Below are 20,430 nucleotides of genomic sequence, written 5' to 3'. Positions count from 1 at the left end.
AGGCCTGAACTCTGGGCCTGGTCGCTGTCCCTCAGCTCTTAGGCTCAAGGCTAGCGCCCACTTGAGCCACAGCACCACTTCCGGATTTTTTCCCCTGCTTATGTGGTGCTGAGAAATCGAACCCAGGGCCTCATGTATGCAAGGCAAGCACTCTACCACTGAGCCACCTTGCCAGCCCTTGGGTTTGAGTTCTTGTGTGGGGGGAGAGATGACCACAATTGGGTTGAGCTGCTGGGGAGGCGGAGCCAGGAGGGAGGTGAGGTGTGGTGTTAGGGAGCTGGCCTTGGAATGAGGGTGCTGCATTAGCCCTCCCATATGCTGGCGGCTGGGATGGCCTGTAGTTGTAGTGGACTCAGGGGTTCCACACCAAGACTGGCTCTGTCCCTCACTGAAGGTGTTTTATTTTATTTTTCGGTTGGTCCCTCAGCTCTTCAGCTCAAGGCGAGCGCTCTACCACTTGAGCCACAGAGCCACTTCTGGTTCCTGGTGGTTTATTGGAGATCAGAGTCTCATGGACTTTCCTGCCTGGGCTGGCTTTGAACTGGGATTGTCAGATCTCAGCCTCCCGAGTAGCTAGGATGACAGGCGTGAGCCACCGGCGCCCAGCTACTGAAGGTGTTTTCTAGACCCTTACTCTACCAGGCCTGGGCAGGCTGCCTTCCTCAGCCAACAGCTCCTGGAGGGGCAGCAGACAGGCAGGGTGGGGGCCTTCTAGACTTGGACCTGGGGGCTGGGGGCTGAGTCGGTGCTAGCTGCAGCCAGCTCCGTGGGGTCCGCAGACTCTCCTTGGGTCTGGAGAGGCCTGGCGCCTGATGTCTAGACACCCTCCCCCCAGCTTTCCTCCTCCCTGCCTGCCAGACCCCCTGCACACAGCCCGGCTCCAGGCCCCTCCACCTTCCCCCAAAGTGTGAGGGCTGCGCCCAGACCCCAAGCACCACTCTGCAGCCAGCCCCCACCCATCCCAAGCAGCACACCCTGAGTCTGTACACTTTCAAGAACAACAGGACTCTTGGACAGCCTGAGTACAAGGTGATCCATCTGTGTGCGTGTGTGTGTGTGTGTTGCTCATGGGAGGAGATGTATGACTCAGGTTGAAGGCTTGGGGTCTCTCAGAGCCCATCCTGCCCATCCAGGACAAAAGGCCTGTCTCCTGTGTGGTCCAGGAGGAGATGTTGGGATCAGACGGGATCCCTGAGGACAGCCTCCACCTGTCAGACAGCTTCTGATCTTCCCTGGCCTCTGCAGCTCCCCGCTGTCTCCCTGCATAGCACAGTAACTCTTTCTGAGCTCAGTGCCAGTGACGCCCACGTTTCTGGCCCTGGCTCCCACTCTGTCTCTCCCCAGCTGTGTTTGGGCTGGGCCTGGGGTGCCAGCGTGCCCCTTGCCAGCTGCTGAGGGACATCTGAGCCCTCCAGGCCTGGCGCCAGGGCCCGATCACTGACAGGGGTGGAGGAGCCCTGGGAGGGGGGGACAGGTGGAGGCCCTCTCTTAGCTGTCAGCACCCATGATGGATGAGGAGTGTGCAGAGAGGAGGTCCGGGAGGCCAGATGACTTCCCTGCTGCTGGGGAAGGTGGGGAACTGGCCTCCTGGGGTCTATAGGCAGAAAGCTCCCACCCCTCACGGCTGGGGGGCCCGGGCGAGGGCCCCCACTAACAGGGGTGTTTAAAAACCCAAAGGCTGCCCAGCCCTCCCATTCCCACTGGCGTCATGGGCACCTGGGCCTGCACAGCCTTTCTGCTGCTCTGCCTGACTCCTGACAGCCAGCAAGGCGGTGAGGGCAGGAGGCGGGGCCGAGGAGGGTCACAGAGCGCATGGACCGCACGCTGGGCTTCCAAGTCCAGAGAGAGTTGGGTCATGGGGGGCCTGGGCTGGAGATTTCAGACGGGGAGCGCTCGGGGTTCTGAGGGGATGGGCCCCTCAGCTTCTGAGGCCTAGTCCTGAGCAGCATACCTCACTTCCCCAGGGCTGCCCCCAATCTCTCCTGGCCTGGGACAAGGTAAGCCCTTCCTCTGGACACCTGGGGTCCCGGAGGATCTTGGAGCTCGCTGGGCCTGTCCTGGACGTTCCTCGGCCCCGGGACCCTGTCTCCTGACTGTCAGTCCACTTACTGGTAGGGAGGACAGATGGAAGGGGTCCGAGCTGGTGCTGAGCCCCATGACTGACAAAAAACAAAACAAAAAGAATCAGAAGGGAGAGGTGTGGGCTGTGATGAAGGGGGTGAATGGACTCTGCCCTCGACCCCCTGGGGTACAGCTGAGATGCCTTTCTCTGTGCTACCTTCAGACTACACACCTGGTCTATCCTCACCCCTCCTGTGACCAGTGGGGAAACAGGCCCAGAGAGGGAAGGTGGCCTGCACACTTGACCCTTCTTGACACTCCTGAGTTCTCCCCTTCTCCCCCTCACCGCCCCAGTCCCCCAAAAGCTAAACTTCTCATTTCCCTCCCCCCAGGCTATGGCTCCCCTAGTGGTCTTGGAGCAGGTGAGGGCAGAAGGGGGGAGTCTGGGGGCAGGGAGTGGGGTACTTCTGGTCTCTCTCCCCCACAAAGGGGGAGCAGGGCAGCAGCAGTTACCGTGGGGGCCATGGGCCGGGTGTGGAGATGCAGATTTGTAAACCCGGAAACAGGGGAGGCAGAGATCTGGAGGACTGGGGTTCCAAGCCAGCCTGGGCAAAATGTTATCATGACCCTATCTCCACCAACAAGCCAGACATGCTGATTCACATCTGTAATTCCAGCTATGTGAGAAGCAGGGTAGGAAGATTTGTCTGCGGCCATCTAGGATAAAAATGCACGATCCTACGTGAAAAATAAGGAAAGCAAGAAAGGGCTGGGGGAATGGAGGGTAGAGCGCCTGCCTAGCAAGCTCCAGGTCATGAGTTCAAATCCCAGCACCGAGAAGAGAGAGGAGAAGAAACACAGGGGGTCCTGTGTGGCCTCCACATGTCCTCCAGGCACACTCGGCCCCAGAAGTCAGGGGAGCTCTGTCCCTGCTCGGTGCCATCTCCCAGCTCACACTCCTCCTTCTGTCCCCCAGGATTCAGGAACGGAAACGGTCTGGGAGCCCAACTAGGTGAGACTGGGGGGGGGAGAGCACCCAGGAGGGAGGGTCAGGGCCCAGGTGTCCTCTCCCTGCCTGCCCCCCACCCCACCCCCGCCCCGCCTCAGAGGGGAGGGACGGGACCACTGAAGGTTGGAGGGAGGTGGGGAGCCCTGCAGGCTTGCTGGGTTCTGGCTGAGGAATCTAAGGCCCCCGTGGGGCCCCACACCTCCCGCCTCTCCCCTTCTCCCCTCAGGCCTTCCGGCTCAGAATGGCTATGGAGGAGGTAAAGAGCAGCCAAGGGAAGCCTAGAACCAGGGTGGGGGGGGACCCCTCAGCCCGGGGCTGACCCTTGTCTCGTCTGCAGGGGTTGCAGCAGGAGTGAAGCCTCAGAAGACAGGTGAGTCCCCTGGGACCCTGCCCCGGCCCCCTCACCCCTCCCTGACTGCCCTTCCCTGTCTCCGCAGGCTTTGGGCACAGGCATGGCGGCGGGCCGGAGGCGGCGGCCTTCCCCGGAGCTGCCCTGCAGCCAGGTGGGGCGCTGGCAGAGGTGGGGGAGGCCCTGAGGAGGGCAGAACTGGGGACTCCATGAAGGGGGACAGGACGGGGATGGGGGGTTCTGGTGTTGGGTTTGGGGAGGAGACAAAAGCCCCGGACACCCCCTAGCGCTCCCCTCAGACCCCCCTGCTCAGAATGGCTGTGAAACGAGGTGCCCCGGAGGAGGCTGGGTCCTCTGGCACCCCCATAGCTCCTCCATCTCTCTCCCCAGGGTTTGGAGGGGGTCCGAAGCCCCCAAAACCAGGTAAGTGTCCGCCGCGTGCCTGTCCCTCTGTCCCAAGTCCTAGCCGCCTGCTCATTCTTCCATCCGCTCTGCCCTCCAGGACAGGGAGCCGGGCCTTTCCCAGGGCCGGGACTCCAGCCAGGTGAGGCCGGCGGGAACACCCAGGGCCGGGGGCTGCTTCTGGAGGGAGGACAGGGGTTCAGCCTCCCATGTCTTCTAGACCTGCCCGTTTCTATCTGTGTCCCCCACCGCAGGCCTGTGCACCCCATGGCTTAGCCCCCGCCACAGTCTCCCCAGGTTTTGAGGGCAGAACTAGTTTGGGCGTCAGTACTTTTCCAGGGATGGGGAGTCCTGGCAGTGGAGAATGGCTGGGGTGGGGGCGGCCCTGGGGGAGGGGTGGCCGGGAGTCCCTGATAAATCTCCTTCTTTCTCATCTAGGCCTAGGTGGGAGCGTGAAGCCTCAGAAGCCAGGTGAGCGGAGGCCCCGCCCCGCCCCCATGATGATCTCTATGGCTGACTCTTCCTGGCCCATCTCTGCCTCGGTTTGCATTATGTTTGTAGAGACTGGTCCTGTGCTTGGCCTTTTGAGACATGGTCTCAGCCCTGGGCAGGCATGTTCCAGGCTGTTCTCTGGGCATATTTCTGGAGGGAAGAGCTGCCTGGGTCACAGAGGCCTGCTGTAGGGAGAATACCACATGAACTGGCTCCAGCGGGCACTGGGGCTTGAACTCTGGGCCTGGGTGCTGTCCCTCAGCTCTTCAGCTCATCCCTTGAGCCACAGCTCCACTTCCCATTTCCTGGTGGTTTGTTGGAGACATGAGTCTCGAGGACTTTCCTGGCCGGGCTGGCTTTGAACTGCCATTCGCAGATCTCAGCCTCCTGAATAGCTAGGATTACAGGCGTGAGCCACCAGCGCCTGGCTGAAGATCACATTTTGAAGCCAGTCCCAAGCAGGAAAGTCTGGGAGACTCACCTGCAACTGACTTAGTAGAAAGCCAGAAGTGGAGCTGTGGCTCAGGTGGTAGAGCACCAGCCTAAAAAATTGAGAACAGTGCCCAGGCCCTGAATTCCAGGAGTGTGCACCTGCGCATGCGCACATACACACACACACACACACACACACACACACACACACACACACACACTCACACGAAGCTGTGTAGACTACTGTCTAGACTACCGTGACTGGTCTCATACCAGCCGGGCTCCAGCTTCTGCCTCTGTCTCCCCGCAGCCCATGGGCCAGGTAGGGGAAGGGGGGCGTGTGTGAGGGTTTGGGGCTCTGCGGAGCTTGGTCCCCATCCTTTCCTCCGGCATGGGAGGAGGTGGGAAACCTCACAGCAGTGGCCCTTGGCCCGGCCCGTGCCAGCGTCCCGTCCACACCCTTGCGCGGCGAGGCCTGGCCTGACCCTGCTCCTTCCTGTCTGACTCCCAAAGGCAATGGGCATGGGATGCAAGCCCCGGCCTTCCCCGGAGGCAGAGCCCAGCCAGGTGAGGGCACCAGGCCGAAACCGGGGAGGGGGAGGATCTAGGGGAGGTCAGAGGCCATCTCCAGAAGGAGACTGAGGAGTTGGGGGAGGGGGGCTCTGCTCGTGGCTCAGCCTCTCCGGGTCTCCACTCAGGCTTGGGGGCTGGCAGGGAGCCCCAGACGCCACGGGTGGGCTTGTGCTTGGAAGTCCGCTCTTGGTCTGTTCACACCCCACTTTCCCTCCAGGACTCAGCAATGGAAACGGCCTGGGTGTCCAGCCAGGTGAGGGCAGCCCCCAGCCCACCCCGCCCCCAGGGTCTACCCCTGTGCCAGGCTGGGCTTGAAAGCTCAGTCCACGGGCTGAGAACGAAAGGTCCAATCGAAGGCCTCGATCAGGACTGAAAGGGACTCACAAGACTGGCGGGCAGGCCCAAGGGGCCCTGTTCCCCCTCCCACCCCTCCCACCCCATCCGGTCCTGCAGTGCCAATCAGTGTAGAGGGTGTGAGGGTGGAGGGGGCAGCCCAGGGCTGAGTTTCCAGGGGATACCCAAAGATGGACCCTCACCTGTTCATCTCTCCCCCAGGCTTTGGAGGGGGCAGAAAACCCCAGAAGCCAGGTGAGGTCCTCCTCGTATCCATCTTCCTTCAGTCTGCCCGTGCGTCTCCTGGGCCCAGATTCCCCCTTTGACCCCCTTTTGCTCTGTCTCCCCAGGGCTGGGGAATGGGAACGGGATGGGGGCCGGTGCCCTCCTCAGAGCTGGAACTCCACCAGGTGAGGCCTGGGTTCTGAGTGGGCGGGGCTCCCGGGGCGGAGGCGCTGATAGGCCAGCCTGACAGTCTCTCTAGGCGCTGTCCCTGAGCTCTTCAGCTCAAGGTGAGCGCTCTACCGCTTGAGCCACAGCGCCACGTCTGGTTTTCTAGTGGTTTATTGGCGATAAGAGTCTCATGGACTTTCCTGCCCGGGCTGGCTTTGAACCGTGATCCTCAGATCTCAGCCTCCTGAGTAGCTAGGGTGACAGGAGTGAGCCACCGGCGCCCAGCCCCCCCTCCCCTTTTTTAAGACAGTTTCACTCCATAGCTCAGGCTGGCCTGGACACAGCCATTCTCCTGCCTTTACCTCCCAAGTTCAGGAATTATAGGTCTAGCGAGTGTTGGTGAGGTAGAAGGCTGTCTTCCTCACTGGTTGTGACATCCAAGGATTCAGCAGCCAGATGTGGCATCCAGGGCTCCCAAGAGGGAGGTGAAGGCCAGGAGTCACCACCTTCCTGGGAGTCCAGTCAAGAGAGCGAGGGGCAGGGAGAAGGGGGGAAGGCCAGAGAGGGCGGGGTCAGCAGAGCCAGTGGGAGAGGGGAGGGGCAGAGGTCCAGGAGAGGTAATTGTCCACCGTGTGGGCAGGATTTGGCTATTCAGGGACCGGCTCCTTTGGGGCAGAAAGGGAGAAGGGCAGAGCCCGTGACCACCAGCCGGGGTTCAGAGCCCCTTCCTTTCCCTCCCTAGGCCCTGCCTCTCAGAATGGCTACGGACCAGGTGAGGACAGAGCTGGGTTTGAGGGAGGCCTGGAGATGGGGACCCCAGGTCCCTCACCTGCTCCCTGTCTCCTTTCCAGGATACGGAGGAGGCATGAAGCCCCAGAAACCAGGTGAGCCCCGCCCCAGCCTGTCTGTCCCTCCCCCACCCTGAGCCCCCTCCCCTCACCCACACCCCTCTGCCTCCGTGCCCCAGGATTTGGGAGCAGGAATGGGCTTGGAGCCCAGCCAGGTAGGAGTGCTGTCTGGGGGTTCGGCATGCCTGCAGCCCCCTCCCTCCCCAGCCTCAGAGGAGGGGGCTTGGGGAGTCTCAGAATGCCTGACCCTCAAGCCCCTGGGGGTGACACCTGGCATGGGTCCCTCCTTTCCCCTGCCCTCCCCTCCCCCTTCCCCTCCCCCACACATCCTTGTTCTCAGAATAGCTGCAAAAGGTGCTTGGAGCTCTGGGTTGGCTCTGTCGTTCTGGGGTGCTTTACCTGCTCCCCCATTTTCTGCTAGGCTTTGGAGGGGGAGCAAAACCCCAGAAGCCAGGTGAGTCTTGCCTGGTTCTGTCTCTGGCCATACACCCCATCATGCCTCCCTCCCTCTCCGCAGGGGGGCGCAGGGACTGGGGTGCTTCCCCTGCTCCCCTTTGCCTCCCATGCTTTGAGTCTGTTTGGGGAGGCTGAGGGGTCTGGACTGGGGCTGGGGCTCAGCTTTGGCATCACCACAGGCCCAAGAGAGACACCCCCTACCCCCAAACTCCTGTCCCTGAGCTGCCTCCTCCTGAACCCCCCCGCCACACCTCCTCCCCCCAGGATACAGTCACGGGAATGGACTGGGAGCCTGGCCAGGTGTGTGTGGCTGGCCCGGGGGCCTGGGCAGGTGGAGGGCTGGAGTCTGGGGGTTCCGGCGGCTGCCCCACCCACAATGGCCTCTCTCTGCCTCGCTCCAGGCCTAGGAGTGGGCATGCGGCCTCAGGGGCCAGGTGAGAGGCCGTTGCGTGTCCCTTCGTCCCTGCTGCCCCTGTGCATGGGGGGGCTGTGCCCAGCTCTGAGGAGAAGCCCTTGCTTCATAGTGAATGGAAGCTGAGGGGGAAAGGGGCCCGTGGGGGGGCTGGGGACCCCGCGAGCCCCCCTAGACGGGGCTGGGGCTTCATTCCCCGCCCAGCTGCAGCTTCCTCCTCACCTCCCCACAGCTCCTACCGCGGGAAACGGCTACAGCCCAGGTAGGGGCAGAGTCCGGGGTCTGAGCACCCCCAGAGGTGGGGAGCTCCTCGCCCTTCGCCCCTTACCTTCTCCCTCTCTCCTGCAGGCTATGGAGGGGACACAAAGCCCCAGAAACCAGGTGAGCCCTGTGTCTGTTGCGTCCCCAGCCCTGAGTCCTGCCCTCCCCACGCCTCCCGTTGTGCTGCCAGGACCTGGGCGCGGGCTGGGCGTGCAGACAGATGAGAGGCGCTGCGGGGGGGATTGCACCCCTGCGTGCGCACCCCAGGTGTCTCTGGTACCCCAGGTTTCTGGTTGACCCTTTTCTTCTTCTCCACCTAAGCCAGGGCTCCCTTTGGGGAGGGAGTGGCCCGGTCTGAGCCCCCCTCCTTGCCCCCCACTCCCACCAGAACCGAAAAACGCCCTTGTGCCTCTCAGCCTCTTGCTGTGGGCCGCTTGCCCTGCAGTGCCCGTTGGTGGTGGGAGGCTGGGGGCCTGGGGTCCGAGGAGGCATCATGGGCTCCGAACTACTCACCAGCACTTCTCTAAGGCACTGGGGAGGGCACAACACCCCCAGAAACTCCCTACTACCCCTAAAAGCCCCTCCCTTCCCAACCCCACTCTGTCTCCGCAGGGCACAGGAACGGGCTGGGAGCCGGGGCCTTCGCTGATGCAGGCACTCAGCCAGGTGAGCGGGCGCAGTGCGGGAGGCGGCAGGGGCCAGGGCACCACCGGCAGAGGCGGTCCTGGCGGACGGGAGGGGTGCAACTGGCCTGCCACCCCCCGTCTTTCTCCAGGCCTGGGACGGGGCACCAAACCTCCCAAACCAGGTGAGTTCCACTCGGTCCTTCTCCCTGCCTGCGCTGGTGTCTCCCCCAGGGACCTAGCCTGCTTGCCCTCCCTCCCAGGGCCCATGCCAGGGCACGGCCAGGGGCTCAGCCGAGGAGAACGTGGGGTGTGCCAAGGCCTGGGCTGTCTCCCTCTGGGCCTGGGAGGGGGTGGGAGGACCCCACATCTCATCTCTTCTGCATCCCCGCATCCTGCCCCTCGCTTCCCCGCTCTTCTCCAGGTTATGCCAATGGGCTGGCGGCCCAGCCAGGTGAGGCTGCTGAGACCAGGCTGGTGGACCAGGAGGGAGGAGGGGGTGGCTGGAAGGTGGAGGACCCCCCCCTGCCCGCCACTGCCTACTTGTCCTCGGGTCTCCAGCCTGACAAAGTCCCCTGCAAGGGTTGCAGGCTGTAGCTTAGTGGACCAGGGCCCCCTGGCAGCCAGGGGCTCACTCCCCACGCCTTGCCTCCCGCCCCCCATTCAGGGCCTTGCCATGGGGGGGTCATCCCCCGGCTGCTCCCCAGGCCTCCCACTCCAGCCGTCCCTTCAGAAAAAGTGGGTGGCTGGGGCCTGAAATCCCAGCCCCCTCCCGCAGTACAGAACGGCCAGTTCCCAGGTGAGTGTGGGGCGGGGGGTTGGGGGAGGGCACTGGAGGCCCTGGCCCTGGGAGGGGCTGGGCCCGGCCCCATGGCCCGCTCCGCCATGCCATCCTACACTGACGCTCAGAGACGACAGTGCCCTCCGGCAGGGTAGTTCTACGGCAGGCTTCAGCCTTCTCAGCCCTGTGTGGGCTCACTCCTGTCCCCCAACTTTCTTCCTAGCACCAACCCCGGCTGTGCAGTGGGGACCGAAACCTCAGAAAGCAGGTGTGAGTCTGTCCGTTCCCAGGCCCCGTATCTCAGAGGGACAAGCCCTTGCTTGTCTCCATGTGAGACTACAGTCCCTCCGCTGTGGGGCCGTCTCAGCCGCTCAGCTGTCCCAGGAAGTTCCTCCCAGAGTTGACCCTTAGTTTCTCTTGCTGTCTCCTAAGCTTTCTTTTTCTAGCCTCTACTCTGTGGATAGGGGCAGCCCCTTACATTCGTTCTCGGCCTCTAAGGAGCCAGAGGAGGTCTCCATCCTCCATCACTCACCTCCACACTCTTCACAGGTTACCAGCCTCCCAATGGTTACCGACCAGGGGCAGAACCGGGTGAGAAGGCTTCTCCTGCTCTTCCTTCTCCCTCCACCCCAGGAAAAGGCCTGGCAAAGCTGGGGCCATCTCTGACCCACGATCTCCTCTCTTCCCAGGCTTTGGTGGTGGCCTCAGGCTGCAGAAAGTCGGTGAGCCCTGCTAGGTGGCCAGCTCAGGCTCAGGCTGACATCTCCACCATGGCGCGCCCCTCTTTAGCTCCATCTCTCCGTCTCTTTTCTTACTTATGCAACATCCATTTGCTACTCATTCAGCTATTATGGTGGCTGCAACCTCACACCCTCAGAAGATGATAGAATGGTCTGAGCCAGGGGGAAAGAAAGCAGGCTCAGAAATTGTCTAAGGGGATGAAATCCTGGAGGCGCTGGCAGGGAGGTAGTTGGAAAGGCAAGTGGGAGAGTGATTCAGGTGGAGGGGGCAGCCTTTGAGGCCACCTTAAAGTTGCCTCTGAACACGGAGTCAGGTGGGCAGTACATCCTGTCACTACTGCCGGTCCTCTGGCCTTCCATGCGCCACTTTCTCCTCTCTCCTACAGGTTTTAATTATGGGACTGGAGCTCTAGGCGCTGGGCTTTTCCCTGAGGCCCGCCCACCACCAGGTACCTGGAGGGCTAACATGGGGGTGAGAGGGTAGGCCAGGGAGACTCCCGTCATCTCTGATCTGCTTTCCTCCTCCAGCATTCCCTGGGCTCACTGGCTTTCGGAATGGTGAGTTAGAAGGGACGTGGCCAGAGACTGGACAGAAATAACTAGGATCTCTTACAAAATATAGAGAGGAGGTTCTTGGGTACTCCAAAGTCATACCTCCAGGTTCTGGAGGAGCTGGGGCCTCCCAAGTGTCTAGCACGGGGGTGGGGGGTGCAGGGTGGCCAATGTCAACTGTCCCCTACAGGTCTGCTGCCACAGGCCTCTGCCTGGCCAGCCCTCCGGCCCTGGGAGGCTGGCATGAAACCAGGATACAGATATGCAGGAGTTGGGAGTCAGCCAGGTAATGGGGTGTATGTGGAAGGATGGGGTGTGGTCGAGGAGAAATCAGGGCTCTGAGTCCAGGTCCACCCCACGTCCCTGTGGAGAGGGAAGGATAGAACTCTTGGCAGAGAAAATGGAGGGAAGGAGGCAGAAGGGAAGAGGCACAGGTGGGTGCCAGCCTGAATGCTGGACAAACATAGGCAGAGGAGAGCAGGTCATGGAGCTCAGTCCTTCCTTCTTCCCAGGACCCTATGGTCAGCGGGGGCCAGAGCTGGGTCTGGGGCCCTTTGGTGAGTGTGAAATCTGCTGGTACCCAAGGGGGAAGTTGGGTAGGCAGAAGTTATCTGGTGATCCAGGAGCCCCTGATTTGTTTTCTGTACAATAGGGGACCCTGAGGTGAAGCCAGGTGCCAGTAGCCATCTGGAAAATGCCTATGAAGGTGAGAAGAAACACATGATCCACCGCCATTGTCCCCGCCCCCCCCCCCCCCCAGCTGCACATTCCCAGTGTTTGTGGGACAGCAAACTCTCAAACTAGAGTGTGAACTCTGACCGGAGGCAGGACTCAGTGGGGCCCTGCTCTCCCTAGTGCTCACTCACTCTACCTCTTCCTAGGCTGATACCCTCTTGGAAAATAATGAGCACTGGAGCCAGTCCTCTGCCTATCCTCCAGGCCTCAGCATCACCGCCTGGCACCCAGGGCAAAGAAGGCGGGACCTGGGAACTTAGTCTCTGGCGCTGCCTGGCGTGGGGTCTCCCTCTGGCTGAAGTATTAATAAATGCAATGTGCTTCTTTGATCGCCTCGGGGTGCCTCGGAGGTGCTGGCTGGGGTATGAAGAGAGCAGGGGCTGGCAGCAACCACTCAGCATCTCGTTCATTCATTCAACAAACGCCAACGTGGTGGTGTGCCAGGGCCCAGGTGGGAGGGAGACACTGTGAGAACTCAACAAACGCAACATCTGTTCTCAGGCAAGCACTCACCTCTGGAGTAGGTAGGATCACAGGCGTACCTGACACAGTGTACTTGATCAGACTCCCTCCGTCGCTTTCCCTCGTCTCCCTCCACTTCCCCTGCGCCCAGTCTGTCATTTACAACCCTTAGGAACTTCAAGTGCTGTCCACTGTCCACAAACGCGGCTCCAGAACTGTGTGGTCTTTTCTATAAGACAACTGGAATGAAAACTCAGTTATCTTACAGAAACCATGATTTATAAGGAACATCGCCCCGGGTCACTAAGGGTAAACCGCAACCAAAGCAGGGCCGCCCGGGCTCCAGGACGGCCAGACTAAAGCAAGCGCTACCCCACCCGGCCAGGTGGGGGCGCACACCGCGCGTGCACCCAGCCGGATCTCAGCAACGGGAGGGACGCAGAGATCCGCACCGCGCGGGGCGGGAGCACGTGACGGAAGCGCGCTGCTGCCTCTGATTGGCTGCTAAGGATAGCGGGGAGGGGTGTGTGTGAAACGACAGGCGCACTGGTTCCTGATTGGCTGGAGCATCCAGTCAGGCGCCTCCAATTGGCTGGGCTGGTGCCGGTGGCGCCGGGCCTCCGCGTCCCGGCCCGAGGTCGCGGAGAGCGGTGCCGATAGGGCGCTGGGGCGGCCGGCGGCGGCCAAGCTGGCTACGGGGCTGCCCCGCTCGCGCTCGCACCCGCGGTTCTCCCGCGCCCGCGTGCACCCCCGGCTGGGCCGGACCCGCGGGTCGCTGCCGCCCTCCCCGCCGCCCGGGCCGTCGCTGCCGCACCCCCCGCTGCCGGGGCTCCCGGCCGGCCTGACCGCGGGCCCCCCGCCGCCCTCGGCGCTCGCCCAGGCCGAGCTGCCGCCGCTGCCCGCGCTGCCGCTGCGGCCCGAGCTGCTGGCTCCGTGGGGGCCCCTCGCCCACCTGGCGCTGCCGGAGCTGCCGCCCGCGGCCTGCGCGCCCGCGCCGCCCCGCGCCGCCCTCGCGCTGCAGGGCCTGCCGCGCCTGCCCGCGCCCGCGCCGCCGCCCGCGCACCTGCCGCTGCCGCCGCTGCCCGAGGCCGCCGCCGCCGCCGCGCCGCTGCCCGTGGGCGCGCGCGGCCGCCCGCCGCTGCTGGGCGAGGCCTCCCCGCGGCCGCTGCCGCCGCTGCCCGCGCGGCCCGCGCCCTGCGGCCTGCTGGCGCCGCCCGCGCCCCGCGAGCCCTGGCCGCGGCCCGCGCCCCCGCCGCCGCCCCCGCCGCCCCCGTACTTCCTCCTGTGGCCGCCCAGCTGACCTCGGGGCCTCCCGACCACCGGGCAGCGCGGGGTGAGTAGGGAGCCCGAGGTGGCACCCCCAGATTCAGATCACGGGCCCGAGCCCGGCTGCGGGGTCAGGGAGGGATCCGGGTTTGGGGGTGGGGGGGAAACCTCAAGTCTGACAAGGCCGTTTTAAGATGAAGGGGCCGGCGAGCCGTGGTCTGCGGCCCATGCCTGTCACCCTGGCTGCCCAGGAGGCTTACAGCTGAAGATCGCAGTTCGAAGCCAACCTGAGCACCAAGCCCACGACACTCATAGTCTTAAGTGAACCACCATAAAGCCAGAAGTGGAGCCGAGGCTCAAGTGGTAGATCATTAACGTGGAGCGGAAAAAGCTCAGGGACAGCGCCCAGGCCCTGAGTTCAAACCCCAGGACTGGAAGGGAAAGCAAAAACAAAATGGGGCTTTCTTCCATTTCCCTTTGCTGCAGTCCATCCCAGTGCTCAGGACACATGGAAGGAAACCCGGATCAAGAAGATGAAGTCGGGCCCCAGTGGCTCACCGGCCTGTTGTCAGCTCTTCTGGAGGCTAAGCTCTGAGGAGGGTGATTTGAAGTCAGCCAGAGCAGAAAAGTCTGTGAGACTCTTATCTCCAATTAACCACCAGAAAGAAAAGAAAAGAAAAAAATGGAAGTGGTGCTGTGGCCAAAGCCGTAGAGTGCTAGCTTTGAGTGGAAATAGCTCAGGGACAGGGCCCAGACCCAGAGTTCAAGACCCAATGACCCATAAGAAAGGAAAGAAAATGCCAGTTTCGGTGGCATGCATCAGCCAGCATCCCACACGTCTAATTTCCCTTTACAAAGGGTCTGGATGTCATGAAGGCCTTTTTCTCCTTATGTTGGGAAACGCTGACCTTCCTTTTCAACTGAAATCCATCCTGGGGCCTGCTGTGCCTCGTGAGCGTTGATAGACAGCCAATACTGGGCCAATGGCTGTGAAGTCATCCCTTGGACAGGAAAGCTCCGGGGCCTCCATGGAAACTCCTGTCTCCAGCTTTTTACTGGCCTTCCACCCCCACACTGCCAGTTTCTGTGCAGCCAGTACACTTCGATATAAAGTTCTCTTTGTTCCCCTGGTGGCCTGGGCTCAGGTAACCAGGCGGATGCCAGCTCCTGGGCTCTTCTGCAGCCGCTCAGGAGTAGTATCAGGAAGCCAACCTCGACCTTGGGGGACCTCTGAGATCTTGGGACCCACCAGCAAGAAGGGTAGTGTATTAGTTTTCTGTGACCACAGTAACCAAGCACTGAGTGGCCTAAGACAACAGAATTTTTTTTTCTCTTACAGTTCTGGATGTCAGAAATACAGAGTGAAGTCTTGGCAGGCTCTGCTTCCTCTGTGAGTACTAGGGAAGGGCCCTGTCCTGTCTCCCGGCTTCTGATGGCTTCGGGCCATCCTTGGCTTGTGACTGCACCACTCTGGTCTCTGCCCCTCTCACAGGCTTCTTCTCTGGGTCTGCTCCCATTTTCCCTGGTTCTCTCTCACAAGGACATTTGCCGTTGCTCCTGGCACACTCCGTCCATACCGATTTTGTCTGAAGAGCCTTCATTTTACACCAGATGAGGTCACATTCCCAGGGTCCACCTGGATTGTGGGCACCGTACAGTCCATAGAGGTAGTGTGGGACTGGCTCATCTTCCTGTCAACCCAGAATTTCCTGTGAACAGGGCATGCTGGTGCTCCCCTGTAATCTGGACATTCAGGAGACTAAGATGGAAGATTCTAAGAGTTCACGGCCAACCTGAAAAAGAAAAAGAAGCCAGGTGCCCGTGGCTCACCCCTGTCATCCCAGCTACTCAAGAGGCTGAAATTGGAGGATCATGGTTTGAAGCCAGCCAGGGCAGGAAAGTCTGTGAGACTCTTATCTCCAATTCACTCCAAAAAAAAGCCAGAAATGGAGTAGTGGCTCAAGTGGTAGAGTGCTAGCCTTGAGCACAAAAGCTCAAGGACAGTGCCCAGACCCTGAATTCACCCCTCCCCCCCCCACACAGAAGAAAGAAAAAGAAGGAAAGAAAGAAGGAAAAAGAGCTTCTGGTGTCATAGGCCCTGCCCCTCACTGAGCTGGGACCTTGGGTACCCCTAGAGCCATTTCTTGGGCAGGAGCCCCGGCTGCTGATCTGACGAGCAGAAGAAAATGAAGTGCCTGTCCTTCCCCACCTGCTGGCCTGCTGCCTGCCCACCTTCTCCCCTCAGCTCAGTCAGTCAAGGAGGGACAAAGAATGTCCTCTGAAAAGACAGCCGTAACCGGAGCCCCACCCCCAAGCTGGGAAGCTGATGGTTACCACTGATAATAAAGTTAATTGTTACCCAGTCCAAGCGCCTGTCCATGTTTTCAAGTGAAACTGCCCTTAGGATTTTAACAAAATACCTGCCTGACTCCATCCCTACAGTGATTCCCCAAAATGTAAGGTGTTCACCTAAGAAAGAGGCCCGGGGGTGGGGCGGGGCTTCCACCACCACACCCAAGAGACACCTGCCGCTGGGCACAGGTGACCGGCCCCGGGTGGTCCTGGGTGAGAGTCCAGCCTGCTGCCTACTAAAGGAAAACCAGGGGCACTGTGCTCTTTCTGCCTGGGATACAGACAGAGAGAGAGAGTGAAGATGGCCTGTCTCTGACCATCAGGTTCACTCGCGAGAGAATGGAGCGGGGAGGGGAGGCTCTGCTGGGGTAGGGGCCTTGCCCCACGGCCCGCTGGGAACAGGGCCGCAGCAGAGACCAGGGACCCGAGGGAGCCGGGCTGGGAATCCCAGTTCCCACAGCACCCGCAGCCCAGCTCAGGATGCGGCCAGCAGGGCCTGCGGGCTTCACCGGAATATTTCAGAGGGTTGGGAGGTTAGAGCTCTGCTCCTCCTCAGGTGAACCAGGGCCCTCGGTGCACCTGCAGGCCGAGCGCCGGCTGCCCCGGGGTGCTCCCAGAACCCTTCCCTGTCCTCGGGCTGGGCCGCACTTTCCCCTCCAGAAGAAGGGGCTGACTCCAGGCTGGTAGCGAGCTGTTTTCTCCTTCCAGCCAGCCCCTCGGTCCTCCCAGACCACACAAAGAGAAGTTATTTTGTTATTCCCCGAATTTCCCACCAGGTTGGCGCTCTGGGGAGGGGTTCCCTCCCCCACCTCTTTCCGGCCCCCGGAGGGAGGGGTGGGGATTGCTAAATGCTTCTCCACGCCCCACCTCTCCATATCAATGGCATTCCAGACGCTATCAATTCCCCTGCTAGGTCCCTATGTTAACCCTTTGGTTCCCAGCACCTAACTAGGTTAGGTCTGGCTAAGCTGGACAGGACCCTGAAAGAGAGGCCGTCCCAGCCAGGCCCCCGGGAAATTGAGGGCCCCATTTGGCGGACTCGAGCCTTGGGCCACCTGAGGGCCAGTCTGGCTGGAGGTGACCGCGGGCGAGAGGTCCCCATCACCCAGCACACGCCTTCCTGTGGCCTGTGGGTTCCGCCCCGCCACAGTAGCCATTTCTGCTTTGCCTCTGTGTGGTGAGCACCCCACGTTTAGGGGGGTCTTTTGGTCCCCTCTTTGGGACAGTGCTTTATTGTGTGTGTGCAGCCACTACCTGGTGACAATGTTGGGGGTCTAGTGGGCTGCCCAGCCCCCCCCCCACACCGGCCCACGCACCTGTCCCAGTTTCCCTGGGACACGGGCTACATCCATCTGGGAATGTCACGGGCCAGGAGGGGTGAGTAGGTCACTGTGAGCCTAGCGGGGAGACTGTCGGGTTGGGACAGCGACGGTGTGTGTGTGTGTGTGTGTGTGTGTGTGTGTGTGTGTGTGTGTGTGTGTGTGTGTGTGTGTGTGTGAGCCTAGCGGGGAGACTGTCGGGTTGGGACAGCGACGGTGTGTGTGTGTGTGTGTGTGTGTGTGTGTGTGTGTGTGTGTGTGTGTGTGTGTGTGTGTGTGTGTGTGTGTTGGTGGGCCCTTCGAGAGACCCGGGCTTTGCCTCCCAGGCCAGACACCTGCCCAAACCTGTGTGGCGGGATTCCTGGTAGCCCCTGGAAGGTCGCTGGGGAAGCCCACGGACAGGCTGGCTCTATTTGCTCTTCTTCTCAGCCCCCCTGCGCTCCCCTACCACCTGTGAAATCCAAGCCCCAGGAGCTGGATGAGCTGGCCAAACACAACCTTGGAGGAGGCAATCCACGCCTCTGGCCTGGCTGGGGGATGGGCCCCAGGCGGGCCCCAGGCCAGCCCCAGGTTCAGGTGGAGCCCCTCCCTGTGGGGAGCCTCAAGATGGGGTGGAGGATGCCCCAACCCACTCCACCTTCCAGACAAGCTTCCCCCCCCCCCCATTTTTGGTGGGGGAAGTCTTCCAACACAATGCTCCTATCCCCGGGTTCCATCTGAATAATCCCAGAACCAGAGATTTTACAAAGTCCTGGGGTACACGGTGGGGGGTGCCTCTCAGACCTGCCCCATAGGTGTGTGGTGGCCGTGTCAGCCCTCGCCGGAGGAGGCCTGGAGGTCAGGCTGGGCCATTGAGGGCCTCCTCTCCATGAAACACGTTCCTTTTCAGATAATTATAGTCGCCACTAGTCTAGGTCTTAGCAACCAGGAATGGGCCTCGGGAAGTTCACAGACCCCCAAAATGAGAACTGTTGCGGGAATATGTTTCTATGGAGCTTGTGAGCACCTTGAGGGGTCTCAAAGGGGTCTCCACTTCAAGGGGCCTTGGCTTTCTACGATGCTCCCTGCTAGAGGGCTGGGGGCTTGAGCCATGATTTGTGTGACTGTCAGACTGCGCCCTGCAGGGGAGTTACAGCTTCCCAGAGGGTCTCCCCTAGTGATCCAGGCCATCTGTCTCCATCGCCTTCCCAAGAGCTAGGTCTGAGGCTGCACCTGGACCTGGGGTCCCTGTATCCCCCTTCCTGACCCCAGGCCCCTGTGTGCCCCCCCACACAACAGTTTCTTCATTTCCTGGCCTCTCTACCTGCTCAGTCCAGCCCCCTCCCCCCAGTTTCTGCAGTGGGGGAAGGGCAGGCACACCTGAGCTGGGGGGGTGCAGTTTTCTAGGCCGTCACCAGAGCGATGCCACCCGAGCTGGGCGCCAGGCACCTGTTGCCCGGGGAACTGTGCGGGCGGGGCCCTCTCCCGGGAGCCGCTGGGCCACTGAGCTGAGACGGGAGGTAGATCAGATTCCAGGCTCCTGGGGCCAGGTGGGGCTCCGAGAAGGGGTGCAATACGGCAGAAGCTGGGGCGTCATGGAATGGGGTGGGGTGGGGGACAGGGCGAAGGTGGCAGGGGACAGGGGCAGGTTCAGGCCCAGGCCTTGTCCGCCTTCAGCGTCCAGACCCGATTCATTGCCTTCCGGCCTTCCCTGTGTCTCAGCTCATCCCTTTCTCCTATGAGCCAAGATGTTCCTTCCCCTGGCCCTGCCTGAGCTCAGGGCCCCCCCACTGACCCTCAGGGCACCCCAATCCACGCGCCCGAGGCCCCTCCTCCTCATCCCTCAGGTCCTACCACCCAATCACAGCCCCAGCCTTGCTCCACGCCTCCCCTGCCTGAGTCTTAAAACCCCCGCCACCTGCAGCAGGTGCCACAGAGGCCCCGGTGGCACCACAAAGGGCACGCTGCCCAGCCAGCACCAGCGCCCGCGCCAGCCAACACAAAGGACGGAGCCCGCCCCGGCCACACAGCAGGTTGGAGGGTCCAGAAGGGTCTTGTGACTCCATGGACACTTAGCCAGGGCCGTCCATGGGTGATAGGTCCCCACGCGGACACAAGCCACCCAGCCCAGGAGGACCTAGAGACCGGCGTGGATTCAGTGAGTACCAAATACCTGGAGGCCCACAGATGTGAGGACTGTCCCGGCCCCAAGCCAGCACCAAGAGCCCCCCAGCCTGCACTTGTCACCCCTGCTCCCAGTCAACCAGGCTGCCTGGGGCTGAGAAGATCTAACCCCCCCAAATGGCTTCGACTGGCCTTGAGCTTCTGGGCATGACTCTGGCGGTGCTGGGCTGGCTCGGGACCCTGGTGTCCTGCGCCCTGCCCCTGTGGAAGGTGACGGCCTTCATTGGCAACAGCATCGTGGTGGCCCAGGTCGTGTGGGAGGGGCTGTGGATGTCTTGCGTGGTGCAGAGCACCGGCCAGATGCAGTGTAAGGTGTACGACTCGCTCCTGGCGCTGCCCCAGGACCTGCAGGCCGCCAGGGCCCTCTGCGTGGTCGCCCTCCTGCTGGCGCTGCTGGGCCTGTTGGTGGCCATTACGGGTGCCCAGTGCACCACCTGCGTGGAGGATGAGGGCGCCAAGGCCCGCATCGTGCTCACCGCCGGGGTCATCCTCCTCCTGGCGGGCATCCTGGTGCTCATCCCGGTCTGCTGGACAGCCCACGCCATCATCCAGGACTTCTACAACCCTCTGGTGGCCGAGGCCCTCAAGAGGGAGCTGGGGGCCTCCCTCTACCTGGGCTGGGCGGCAGCGGCCCTGCTCATGCTAGGTGGGGGGCTCTTGTGCTGCACATGCCCCCCACCGCAGATTGAGCGGCCCCGTGGACCCAGGCTGGGGTACTCCATCCCCTCGCGCTCAGGGGCCTCAGGGCTGGACAAGAGGGACTACGTGTGAGGACGAAGCCTTCTCCAGGAGCCCCAACCTCCCGCGTGGCCTCCACGCGACTGTTCCTTCTACTACCAGCCCTGCTCCCCAGGAAAGCGGCACAGGCTCACCCAGGACTGGCACGGCTCGGCCACCGCGTCAGTGGTCCCGGTGCTGAAGGCAGGAAAGCTTGGGTGCTCTGCCCCCCCCTTCTGCTGTGTGGCTGGAACAGAACTGTATGGAAGTTTCTGGCCCTGGGAACCTGGGCTTTTAACCCAAAGGGTAAAAGCTGTTTGCCCTCCCTGCCTTGAAATTCACTAGAACACCACTGCCATCAAGAGGCCCAGGCTGCCCATCTGTCCGGCTCCCCACCCCCCCCCACCCCCAGAATAAAAGAGCATTTGTAACCAGCCTCCCTCCCTCCCTCTGCGGCTCCAGGTCCAACTCTGTAGATGGTCTCACTGAGGCGGGGTGAGGCTGGGCAGGACAAGGGTCAATCACCTCTGCACACCACCTCCCCAGTGGAGAATCCAGCCCCAGACACAACAAAGGCGTATTAAAAAAAATGCTTTATTTAGTAAAACCTTGTGTAGGTAGTGAATGGGTGAAATGCGTGCGTCAAGGTAAGGTTTGGGGAGGGGGGGGGTGTATATCACAAGCAGGACCTGACTCAGG

At 61.8% G+C, this 20,430-nt stretch overlaps 2 protein-coding genes across 2 annotated transcripts; both read left to right on the top strand.

Moving 5' to 3' along the window:
* The first annotated feature begins 1,708 nt into the window (after positions 1–1,708).
* LOC122123723 (basic proline-rich protein-like) lies at positions 1,709–13,214 on the top strand. Its single transcript, XM_042698140.1, has 32 exons — positions 1,709–1,772; positions 2,454–2,483; positions 3,038–3,073; positions 3,297–3,326; positions 3,408–3,440; positions 3,508–3,573; positions 3,810–3,842; positions 4,260–4,292; positions 5,056–5,067; positions 5,259–5,312; positions 5,536–5,571; positions 5,874–5,906; positions 6,002–6,061; positions 6,787–6,816; positions 6,896–6,928; positions 7,012–7,047; positions 7,314–7,346; positions 7,993–8,022; positions 8,109–8,141; positions 8,634–8,687; positions 8,797–8,829; positions 9,069–9,098; positions 9,423–9,443; positions 9,975–10,016; positions 10,115–10,147; positions 10,552–10,614; positions 10,694–10,723; positions 10,908–11,003; positions 11,230–11,274; positions 11,370–11,423; positions 12,493–12,959; positions 13,002–13,214. Exons 1-32 carry the CDS (start codon positions 1,709–1,711, stop codon positions 13,212–13,214), a joined length of 1,896 nt encoding a protein of 631 aa, XP_042554074.1.
* Positions 13,215–18,777: 5,563 nt separating this feature from the next.
* Cldn9 (claudin 9) lies at positions 18,778–20,137 on the top strand. Its single transcript, XM_042698347.1, has one exon. The coding sequence runs from the start codon at positions 19,132–19,134 to the stop codon at positions 19,783–19,785; it is 654 nt and encodes a 217-aa protein (XP_042554281.1). The 5' UTR covers positions 18,778–19,131; the 3' UTR covers positions 19,786–20,137.
* The last annotated feature ends 293 nt before the right edge of the window (positions 20,138–20,430 follow it).

Source organism: Dipodomys spectabilis, unplaced genomic scaffold, assembly GCF_019054845.1.
Source record: "Dipodomys spectabilis isolate Male_0828 unplaced genomic scaffold, ASM1905484v1 ptg000231l, whole genome shotgun sequence".
NCBI lineage: Eukaryota > Metazoa > Chordata > Mammalia > Rodentia > Heteromyidae > Dipodomys > Dipodomys spectabilis.
Note: the sequence above shows the minus strand (reverse complement) of the source record. Positions and strands in the feature narration are given on the sequence as shown.

Excerpts from the sequence above, each read along its gene's own strand:
- Cldn9 (XM_042698347.1), top strand. The coding sequence starts at position 19,132 with ATGGCTTCGACTGGCCTTGAGCTTCTGGGCATGACTCTGGCGGTGCTG.
- LOC122123723 (XM_042698140.1), top strand. The coding sequence starts at position 1,709 with ATGGGCACCTGGGCCTGCACAGCCTTTCTGCTGCTCTGCCTGACTCCT. Across the intron at positions 2,484-3,037 it reads CCCTAGTGGTCTTGGAGCAG|GATTCAGGAACGGAAACGGT; the intron begins GTGAGGGCAGAA and ends TCTGTCCCCCAG. Across the intron at positions 3,574-3,809 it reads CGGAGCTGCCCTGCAGCCAG|GGTTTGGAGGGGGTCCGAAG; the intron begins GTGGGGCGCTGG and ends CTCTCTCCCCAG.